This window comes from Phragmites australis, chromosome 19 (assembly GCF_958298935.1).
Source record: "Phragmites australis chromosome 19, lpPhrAust1.1, whole genome shotgun sequence".
In the NCBI taxonomy this organism is placed as follows: domain Eukaryota; kingdom Viridiplantae; phylum Streptophyta; class Magnoliopsida; order Poales; family Poaceae; genus Phragmites; species Phragmites australis.
In genome coordinates, this window is record NC_084939.1 from 21,944,284 (window position 1) to 21,955,911 (window position 11,628).

Here is an 11,628-nt window from a genome sequence, read left to right on the forward strand (position 1 = left end):
CATCAAAGTTAAATAAAATACGACGTGCAACAAAAGGTATGACGAACAAATTCAGCATCACAAGTGTGATAAGATTTACCTAGAAACCGAGTCTTTGATATAAAAAGTATAACAAGCTATAATTATAACATTGAACCAAATATAATTCTAAAAAATTATATCACGTCTAAGGTGGGGTGTTACAAGGTTTGGCAGCAAACAAACACGCCCACGTTCACGTCGGTCAATTTGCGTAAACCTAGCAGGGTGGCGTATTCCTGTATCTCCTCCCCTCCCGTATAAAACCCTACATCCCAGCGATGGCGGGAGCCCCCAATTTCAGTCCCCGCACTTCCCGCCTCCCCTTCCCACTCCCGCTCCCTCTGTCCTGCGATGAGCTCAGGCGGACGCGGCGGCAAGCGGCGGGGCGCTCCGCCTCCGGCGCCCTCCGGGGCAGCGGCGAAGAGGGGCCACCCCGCCCCCAGTACCCCTCGGTTTCCTCCACCGGCGGCGGCGGCGGCCGCCGCGGCCACGGAGGAGGAGATGATGGACGAGGACGTGTTTCTGGACGAGACCATCCTGGCCGAGGATGAGGCGGCTCTGCTAATGCTCCAACGTGACGAGGCCTTCGCCTCCCGCCTCTCGCGGTGGAAGCGCCCCGCACTCCCCGCTGACCTCGCCGCTGGCTGCTCTCGCACCGTCGGTACGGCCCCGTCCCTCCTTCTCCCCCGGCGCGCTCCTCTCTGATCTGTGGTTGGATGGCTTCTGGGTCTCGAGTTGGGCTGGTTGGGGCCTGCGAGACTGAGAGGGGGGCGGATTGGGGTTTGGATTCAGTACTCCTCTGGCGCATTGGGAGTGATTTGCCCGTAAGCAACTGTCAATTGGATAGGATTCTCGTATTTTTGGCAATGCTGTGTTAGTTAAGTTGGTTTGATGCGGTCTGGAGCTCTGCAATCCGCAGGATCAACAACCATAGCTGCACGGAGTACGGTAGAATTCCCCGGTACGGTCATTCGGGAAGTCCCCCCGAGGACGACTCCCATACAATTCTTGCGAGAGCGAGGAGGGAACATGAGAATCTCTATTTTTTTTTTTACAAAAAAGGGAGTGGTCTTCTATCTTCTCGGCTTCTTCTTGACTGGCTGAGAGTGGATAGAAAGTCGGGAATCTTTCCCTTTTTTATCCCTATAGGTTTTCGTTGATCCAAGCTTCCTCTGTTCGTACGAAAGGAAAGGATCCAGGATGTTTTTGTGGAGTTATTCAAGGCAATTTTGTCCAGATATGTTTTTCGAAATATAGTGTTCAGGAACTTTGGAAAAGGGTGGTTGGCGCAATTTTGGGCAAAAATGAGGAATTCTTCGTTGGATTAATCTGCGCGTTGGTTTCAGTTAGATTAATGAAGTTTCAAAATTTCCTATATTTGGGTCTCTGGGCAGTTTGGGACAGGAAGAGGGATCTGTTAAGTGTGTTGGGTGAACTGTTATAACCGTGCCTTGTTTTTTTTTTTTTATCATGTGTGGAGTGTAACTAAAAACGTGCAACTGATAAATCATGGACGTGATGTTCAAATGAAGGGTTTTGGGGGGGGGGGGGGGTTGAAATTAGTACAACTGCACTAATTCTGCTTTCATCTTCCCCTGATTTTGTCTTGAGTTTTCATAGTTCTGGCTCAAAATTCTGCTTGTGATGAGATGGATATTAGAATCGTTATAAATTTGTATTGAATCATGATATGCAAGATTGTAAAATTGCTGAATGGGTTTCTCCAACTGAAAAAAGACGTCTGTTCTCTATCAATGTATATACACTTTTGATTCACTTATGAGCTTTAAAACTCAGGAGTTGTCATTCCTCTATACATTCTGCCCTGTTTATTCAAATTCAATATTTCTATAACTAATTACTTGGGGCTATAAAGAGGAAATTTAAGTAAGAGTTACTTATCATAACATAGATAGTCACCTAGCTGTTGTTTTAGTTCTAACCTATATGAAAATGTATTTTGGACTTTTGGCTTCATCTTACTCTTGTTACTCTTCTACTTTTGTTGGATATTCTAGCTTTTCAGCAGCTGGAGATAGATTACATTATTGGTGAGAGCCGCAAAGAATTGCTGCCCAACTCATCTGGTCCTGCAGCTATACTCAGGATTTTCGGTGTCACCAGAGAAGGTTATAATTTTGAGTAAATAAATTATCATTTATCACATGGCTTTTGCTGACATGTGATGTTATCATTTTAACTCTTTTAGGTCACAGCATATGCTGTCAGGTGCATGGATTTGAGCCATATTTCTATATCAGCTGTCCATCAGGGATGGGTCCTGATGATATTTCACAATTTCACCAAACACTAGAGGTTTGTACTTACGATCATATCTTTAACCGAGCCTTCTACACAAACATAGTACTTTTGCAGTACATATTTCCCTTTATGTTCTCTTCATAATCTACTACAGGGGAGGATGAAGGAGTCAAATAGAAGTAGCAATGTGCCAAGGTTTGTGAAGAGAGTTGAGCTTGTGCAGAAGCAGACAATTATGCATTACCAGCCACATCAATTTCAGCCTTTCCTCAAGATAGTAGTTGCTTTGCCTACAATGGTTGCTAGCTGTCGTGGTCAGTGGTACTTTAAGAGACTATACAATTATTATTGTTCATTCTTGTTGATTGACCTTACTATCCTTTTATTTAATGGATAACCTAAAGAACATTTTTTGTTGCATGTCAATATATTGTTGTGCGATTTTATAATCTTTACTTTATTCTCGTCTTTTTCTGATCATCCAAGTTACTACTTCCTCTAATCCCAAATATAAGTCCGTTAGGACATCGATACGGTCTTCGATATGACACTTTGGCTAGCTATATCTATAGAAATATATTATCTTAAATAGAAAGAGTTATATATTATGAAAGTCTTTTTCATGATGAATCTCGTAGCATCAATTATGTTGTCAATCTATATGCTTTTTTAGAAATTGATGGTCAAAGCTAAAATGGTTTGACTTAGGAAAATCCCAAATGGACTTATATTTGGGATCAGAGGTAGTAGTCACTTTCTCGCTGTTTGCTGGCTTACTTAAATGGCATATGTTTGCACATTACAGGCATCTTGGAAAGGGGCATAACAATAGAAGGCCTTGGTTCAAAGAGTTTCCTGACATATGAAAGCAACATTCTTTTTGCCCTTCGTTTCATGATTGATTGCAACATTGTTGGTGGCAACTGGATTGAAGTTCCTGCTGGGAAGTACAGGAAAGCAGCCCGCGTTATGTCCTATTGTCAGCTAGAGTTGGATTGCCTGTATCCTTCTATACTTGATTGAATGCCTTCATCCTAATTACTAAACTGTGATATTATCCAGCTAGTCTATCCTTAACACAACTAACAGATACTCAGATTTGGTAAGCCATGCTGCTGAAGGAGAATATTCTAAGATGGCCCCATTTCGCATATTAAGTTTTGATATTGAATGTGCCGGCCGCAAAGGTCATTTCCCAGAACCAACTCATGATCCTGTTATTCAGGTTGATTTCCTTCATGGATCTGATACTTAATATCATTTAGTTTCAAATACAAATGTCTTTATGTTACATTTTTTGACTTGCTCCTTTCAATTCAAATAGATAGCTAACCTAGTCACGCTTCAAGGAGAAGGCCAACCTTTTGTGCAGAATGTCATGACTCTTAAATCGTGCTCTCCCATTGTTGGAGTCGATGTAAGGTCATTTGACACAGAGAGAGATATTCTACTTGCTTGGAGGGTAAGTGGTGCTGTATTTGGGGTGGTCAGTTTCAGTTGAATTTATGCGATGTATGATTGAATATAACCTATAGCCATGGTGGTTTTTTCATGTTACAATATTAAGGCATATTATCTTTTTGCCCTTTGTATGTACAGTTGGATTTGTTTTCCTTTTTGGTTGCTACATACCAGGGTGACATTTGATTGAATATAACCTATAGCCATGGTGGAAATTTGCAGGATTTAATACGTGAAGTAGATCCTGATATCATAATTGGATACAATATTTGCAAATTTGACTTGCCTTATCTTATTGAGGTACAATAACATTTTGTTAAGTTTTCACATTCTTGCTTTTTGGCCAACTTGGCACATCTTAGTACAATATGATTGCACACATTTGCAGAGAGCCGAGGTTCTTAAGATAGTGGAGTTTCCAATACTTGGTCGAATCAGAAATAGTCGAGTTCGTGTCCGTGATACCACTTTTTCCTCAAGGTTACTTCCTATAGTCCTTAGTCTCTACGCATTTAATATTGTCTTTTCTGTTCCGTATTACTTTGCCTTTATCACCAGTTCATTGTAGTCAACCAAACGTTTAGTATATATTGCGGTAGTCCCTTTATTGTCACATAGTTGTACAATTTCAATTTTTGTTCGGCTATCATCATTGAGGCATATCTTGTTTAATTTTATTCTGTGCTTGCATGTGCATTTCATATTTTCATGTTTGATATTTGTGCTTTATTTGATTCTTGTGATTTCATGTTTGATATTTGTGCTATATTTGATTTTTGTGATGTCCTGCACATTTTGTCTTAAAGGAGAAAAGATTGTTCAGTATTTAGACATTACTGTACCATATGAGGAGTTTTTTCTGCATAATGCTGCTATGTACTGTATTTTGATGAATTCTAGCACCATCCAGTTTTAGGTTTGTGATCTGTACATAGAGCTTTGGATGTTGCTGGATCGATATTATGTCTAGAGTTTCCATAATCTACAGTAATCAAGTCTGCTTGATGTTTATATGCTTTTCTTCTCACATGGAGGAGAATGAGGGAAATGTGAACTTCACGATCCTTTCCAATTTTTCACTCTGATTTAATCATAACGTGTCAATGCTTCAAGTGACGTGCAAGGTGCAAATGAAAGTTGTTATGTCAAACATAGCAAATGAAAATGAAAGAATTTTCTAGTGTTCTTCTTTAACGTAAAAATGAAAGTCGTTGATCTACTCTTGCACTTCTTCAGGCAATATGGTGTGCGTGAAAGTAAAGATGTAACTGTGGAGGGAAGAGTGCAATTCGATCTTCTGCAGGTTGTGATCTACATTTTACATGACAGTTAAACCAGTATTTGTTACTTTCTTGAATTATATGACATTATTTTGCATGAGATTATTTCATCTGTCTCTTTATCTTGACTATGTAAATGATGCAGGCTATGCAACGGGATTACAAGCTGAGTTCTTATTCGTTGAACTCTGTATCTGCACACTTTCTCGGGGAACAAGTAAGTCTAGACATTTCAAATGCCCTTATCTGCTGTCAGCCTATGTACTTATAATCATGCTCCTACTTCTCATTCCAACTTATTTTGTGTTTGATTGGTCTCTTTGGATGGGAAATTTAATTTAATTTTATTAAGTTTCCTTTCTTTGGAGTTGATGTTGGCTCTATAGTTCTGATTGCATCACATTTCCCATTTGGAAAATTGATGTTCTATAGGTAACTTATCCAATGATTAGTTTTCGTTTGAATCTTTATTTATAACCAAATCATTTTTACTACTATGTTGCTAACAATATTTGCATTTAATGCTCTTTCCTTATCTTAAGAACCCTTTCCTTTCCTTGCTCTAATACTGGATTATTGAGCAGAAAGAGGATGTTCATCATTCAATTATATCTGATCTTCAAAATGGGAACTCAGAGACACGAAGGCGGCTGGCAGTTTATTGCTTGAAGGTCAACTAAAAATCCCATTTGTGTTTATCTGTTATTGAACTAGTGACATTTTCCATGGAGTATTTTGGTTAGTTGTGGGCACTTTGTGCTGTATTACTTATAGAGTTTCAAGATGACACCTTTTTTTAAATGATGTCCTTTCTGTAGGTTCTTAGAAGTTTTTAGACAAAATTTGTCCATATAAATACTTATACGTTGCACTGCGTATCACATTTTTATCATAAATGTACCTTGTCAATATTTGAGTAACATTGTGATCCCTGGATTGCAACTTTCTGATTCACTGCACTAGTGGCAATAATTTTGTTTCATATGCAGTAGTTTGTGAAGGCAACACTATCATCGGCCTAGTGTTTCCAATGAGACTAAACTTTCACTTCAGAAATAACCAATGAATCTTTTGCTTGACCACAATATGCCTTTTGCAATGAATTTTGGAAATTTCTCAAGGAAACTATGTTGCTTTTTGCAATGAATAAGCAGCTATAAGGTTTTGAAGAACATTTGCTATGTCACGCTTGCTTTATGTTGTACTTTGTTTTCAACGTCCTACTGACCAGTAGGCCTGCAACGGTTTAGTTATAAACTAGAATGTACTGTTCCGGAAAGTCTTGTTGTTAAAACAAGTATTCTTATTGATTTTAATGTGTAATTTGATTGCTAGCCTTTTCTCGAAGCCTATTTTCCAACCTGCTTTAACTTTTGGTGGTTTTGTAACCACAGGATGCTTATCTTCCACAAAGACTGTTAGATAAATTGATGTATATCTACAACTATGTGGAAATGGCAAGGGTCACTGGAGTTCCAATTTCATTTCTACTGTCGAGGGGACAGAGCATTAAAGTGAGAATAGTCCTGCTATTGAAAAATACTCCACTCGAGCACCCTAACTAGAATTTCATTTGTTCCTCAGGTCCTCTCACAACTACTCAGGAAAGCAAAACAGAAAAACCTTGTTATACCAAATATAAAGGGTCAAGGGTCTGGACAAGATACCTTTGAGGGTGCAACTGTAAGTTGATGGACGTGATCTGAACTTCCCTAGCTCATTTTCTATTTTCGTTCTTTTATCAATGGGTATTGGTTTTTCCTGTCATCTTGCTGCTGCAGCTATTGCACTCATAGACCAAAGGGAATTCATTCCCAGCTTGCTTTGAAAGCTACAAGGTCCAACAAGAAAATAAAACTGGGAGACCAGTGTTCAGGATAGACCAAAGCACGGGGTGACAGTTATTGCACTTACTAGAATATACCCATTTAGCATGTCACGAATTTTATACTGCACACTAGGATTGGCTTTGTATTGCTTGCCGAAGTAAGGGTTTAGATATTTGTGATATTGAGCTATGAAATTTTTTCAAACAGCTGGTACGTAATGAGTAGCTCATGCAAAACCTCTTTGTGATGCATGTGGAATACATATTCAGAATTTACTACTCAAGAGACATACTTTTGTGTAGATCCCAGCTATGACTCCACCTCGGAGGAAAGAAAACATTCATCAGTTTTTCCTGCATTTTCTTAATTGGTCGTAAAATAAACCATTTATACCTATCTCCTTTGTACTATCCAGGATTTCTTATTTTACCATAATTTTTATCTCACTTTATTTTTTAGGTTTTGGAGGCAAGGGCTGGATTTTATGAAAAACCCATTGCAACTTTGGACTTTGCTTCTTTGTATCCATCCATCATGATGGCATATAACCTATGCTATTGTACTTTGGTAAAGACTTGTAGATACTGATGTTTATATCTACAACATACATTGAAAACATTTGTTCCCTGAAATGAATGGGCTATTCACAAGTTTTTATTACTTTTGAAGGTGCCTCCTGAGGATGCCCGTAAACTCAACTTGCCACCAGAAAGCCTCAATAGAACCCCATCTGGTGAAATATTTGTGAAACCACAGCTACAGAAGGTAATTGCTTCCTATTATTATAAAAGGTGTTGCTGGCAGAAGACATGTTCGCTAACTAAGAAGGTGTCTCAAATATCAGGGCATACTTCCTGAAATCCTTGAAGAATTGTTGGCTGCTCGAAAAAGGGCAAAAGCAGATCTGAAGGTATTTTTCTCCTGTGTTGTCTGTGAGCAAATTGTAATCAAGGTCTTTAGCTTTTGTAAATGTTAGATATTCATGCAATGCCAAGCCTTTGATCCTATGTTAAACTTATAAATTACTTCAGGAAGCAAAGGACCCTTTCGAAAGAGCGGTTCTTGATGGTCGTCAGCTTGCCTTGAAGGTACTTCCATATCTTTTTCCTCTTAATTCCATTAAAACAGCGATACGGCACATTTTAACTCCTTAAATAATGATATCGTTGAACGGTTTGTTTCAGATAAGTGCAAACTCAGTTTATGGTTTTACTGGAGCGACTATTGGTCAATTACCTTGTTTAGAGATTTCTTCAAGTGTGACCAGCTATGGTAAGTAGTTCTGGATGCAACATAATGAATAAATTCATTCTGTGGTACGCTAACAAATTCAGAGAAATGTCGAATTGCATAACACTAATGCATTTTTGTCACACAGGTCGACAGATGATTGAACATACAAAAAAGCTTGTTGAAGATAAGTTCACAACACTAGGAGGCTATGAGCATAATGCAGAGGTGAAGTACTGGTTACTTTTTTCTTGTGTTAATACAAATTTGAAGTATGTCCTGTTAACTTTTTCTGCTTGATATTACCAAGTTCAAGCCTTCAGCTTTTGCCCATTTCCCATGTGATACCTTGCATATTCATGCATAAATTAGATGTATAGTGTCTATGTGTTGCAGCTATACACCTGTAAAGTATATGTCTTTTAAGGACAATAACCCAACATATATCATTGGTTAAACCCTGTTGACCACCATCCAAGGTTTTATAGCTATAGAGTATACATTATAATAACTTCAGCTAGATACTAGTACAATGAAGTAGAATCAGAACTTTCTGGGATCATGTACTCAGGAAGCACTGCTGAGGACCTTGTTCGTATGATATCTTGCTTTAGTCTTAACCTTGTATTGAACTTTTATGGAAGGCTAGGCATTAGTACAAATAATCATTTTTCAGTCTGTATGCAAGATCCTGTTTCCTTTTCTCCCCTATTTTAGTCGATGTGCTTGGTTAATCTACTCTTTGGGATTTGGGATGCTTTTCCTCTTATGTTCTGATGATTGACACATCGAATTTGTTGACTTACAGGTAGTTTATGGAGATACTGATTCTGTGATGGTACAGTTTGGTGTTTCTACGGTTGAAGATGCAATGAAGTTAGGAAGAGAAGCTGCAGACTATATTAGTGGAACATTTACTAAGGTAACCAGTTGTTGTTTTTGTAACATGACTCTGGGGGTTAGCTATACAAAATTTAAGGCAACAAAATTGCAATGTTATTTTTTTGCATGCTTTCCAATTGCAGTCTGAAATAGTCCAACACAGTGAAAAACTTTGACCCAGAATTTTTCTGAAGAACAAAAATCACCAGAACTATTTGCATGTTAGAAAGCAACTAGTTCTTCACCTTGGTTTGGGTAATGCCCTAGGCATTCTCGTAAATGGTCTTGTGAGTATTAAAAATACTCTAATCTTTGCATATTACCTTCCTGTATTAGGCCATAGTATAGAATTTCAAGTCCTCAAGTGACCTTAATGATAAATCGTCTGAGTGGTCTATGCTATAATGAATTCTATCTGAAGTTTAGCCTTCTGCTTCTCTTCTAAGCTCCCAACTTAAGTGTTGCTTCTGGCATCCGTATTGCAGCCCATCAAGCTGGAGTTTGAGAAGGTTTATTTCCCTTACCTATTGATCAGCAAGAAGAGATATGCTGGTTTGTACTGGACAAATCCGGAGAAATTTGACAAAATGGATACAAAAGGTATTTTTTTGTGTTGTTTGTCTGAGATGTGGTCTTCCTTTCTTGCTTTGACATGTCTTGTACCTTTGTCTGCAGGTATTGAAACTGTCAGAAGGGACAACTGTTTATTAGTCAAGAACCTGGTAACTGAGTGCCTTCATAAACTGCTAGTGGACCGAGATGTTCCTGGTGCAGTTCAATATGTCAAGAACACCATATCTGATCTGTTAATGAATCGTGTGGACTTGTCTCTTCTAGTTATAACAAAGGTGAGTTACTGCACAACCAATCTAGAATACCTAAAACATGGAAATCACTGGTACTGCAGAATGGCTCTATGTTGTATTGCAATTTTTAACTACTTAATGCACAGGGTTTGACTAAAACTGGAGAAGACTATGCTGTAAAAGCTGCCCATGTCGAGCTTGCTGAGAGGATGCGAAAGGTATGAACACTTGATTTTCCCCCCATGTGCCGCTGATCCTCAGCAATTCTCTGTCAAGGTATTAAACACTTGATTGGCATTGCTTATAAAAATTGGTTTTCTTGAGCAGAGGGATGCTGCTACTGCACCCACTGTTGGTGACCGTGTTCCTTATGTTATAATTAAAGCTGCAAAAGGGGCAAAGGTAAATTCATCTGTACTCTGCTGAGAGACTTATATTTATTCTGTGAAAGAATTTGTTTGATACATTTATCTCTTGCATGCAGGCATATGAGAAGTCAGAAGATCCAATTTATGTTTTGGACAATAACATACCCATTGATCCTCAATATTACCTGGAGAACCAAATTAGCAAAGTTTGTGCAGAACACTTCTTGATATTGAAACCTGCTTTTTTGCCCCCTTTCTAACCGACCATGTTCTGTTATTCGTCAGCCACTTATGAGGATCTTCGAGCCAATTCTGAAGAATGCCAGCAAAGAATTGCTTCATGGAAGTCACACTAGAGCTGTCTCAATCTCAACTCCTTCAAATAGCGGGATAATGAAATTTGCAAAGAAACAATTAACTTGTCTTGGATGCAAAGCTGTTATCAGGTGATTCTTGTACTATTGCAGATGCAAAAATCTATGCACTCAATGTCTTCAAATTCCTAACCATTTTACTGCATGTTTACCCTGCAGTGGTGCCAATCAGACGCTTTGCTCACATTGCAAGGGTAGAGAAGCAGAGTTGTACTGCAAAACAGTAGCAAATGGTACAGTATATCCTGTCAAATGTTTCTCAAGTTCTGAAGCAATATTTGTCGAAGCCTATTACTGACAGATTAAACTTTAACATCCGCAGTTTCAGAGCTTGAGATGCTCTTTGGGAGGCTATGGACGCAGTGCCAAGAGTGCCAAGGCTCTCTACACCAGGACGTTCTCTGCACAAGGTTTGCTACTTTTTTCTTACATTCAACACTTGCTTATCACTACGTTTCAATTCCATGCTCTGAATATCTTTACTCACAAGCTCAAAGTCTCTTCTTCCTGTGCAATCATCGCAGTCGGGATTGCCCAATTTTCTACCGGCGAAGGAAGGCACAGAAGGATATGGCCGAAGCTAGGCTGCAGCTTGATCGGTGGGACTTCTGAGCCTTTAAGTTTCCATGCTGACAACTCGTCTTTTGCACATATTGCGAAAACAATACTGCAGTCGGTTGCATCATGATGCAAGACAAGATGGGCATGGACAAACGCGAGCAGCCGGTCGCCCTCTTGAGCTGAGCTACTTAAATAGGCTCTGCTGTGCTGTACGATTCATCCGTATGTTTGTTGTTTAGGCGTGAGTTCTTAGTCGGTAGGAGATTATTATTTTTTAAACTAACCGGCGGCAGGAGATGTGCCTATATATTAATTAAGAAGAAAGTCTGATGGGCTGTTTGTTCAGTTAATTGAGGTAAAATTGAGTAAAAATCATAACACATTGAGCAAACTACCTAACTAAACTAGGTTTAAAGCACTGTAAAGATAGCCTCGACTTTTAACCATCTATCTAGCTATCTAGCTGGATTTGGTCTAAGATGATTGACAATGCTCCGAAACAAACAGAAGAAAGCCAACCCCAGTTCAGATTGTTGTGTCTCCTACCAGTAACT

The 11,628-nt window shown here is 39.0% G+C and overlaps 1 protein-coding gene across 2 annotated transcripts; it reads left to right on the forward strand.

Annotated features, from left to right (window-relative positions):
• Positions 1–294: 294 nt before the first annotated feature.
• Positions 295–11,419, forward strand: LOC133900414 (DNA polymerase delta catalytic subunit). Of its 2 annotated transcripts, XM_062341546.1 has the most exons (30): positions 295–682; positions 2,040–2,150; positions 2,231–2,337; positions 2,438–2,597; positions 3,089–3,284; positions 3,373–3,508; positions 3,608–3,745; positions 3,967–4,044; positions 4,133–4,224; positions 4,981–5,047; positions 5,170–5,241; positions 5,609–5,695; positions 6,419–6,538; positions 6,609–6,707; positions 7,313–7,420; positions 7,523–7,618; positions 7,698–7,763; positions 7,885–7,941; positions 8,038–8,125; positions 8,232–8,311; positions 8,892–9,005; positions 9,451–9,565; positions 9,641–9,813; positions 9,918–9,989; positions 10,099–10,173; positions 10,256–10,345; positions 10,425–10,585; positions 10,673–10,746; positions 10,836–10,923; positions 11,038–11,419. In XM_062341546.1, exons 1-30 carry the CDS (start codon positions 373–375, stop codon positions 11,123–11,125), a joined length of 3,318 nt encoding a protein of 1,105 aa, XP_062197530.1. In that variant the 5' UTR covers positions 295–372; the 3' UTR covers positions 11,126–11,419. The 2 variants fall into 2 exon arrangements, with proteins under 2 accessions (XP_062197530.1, XP_062197531.1); XM_062341547.1 differs by lacking the exon at positions 6,419–6,538.
• The last annotated feature ends 209 nt before the right edge of the window (positions 11,420–11,628 follow it).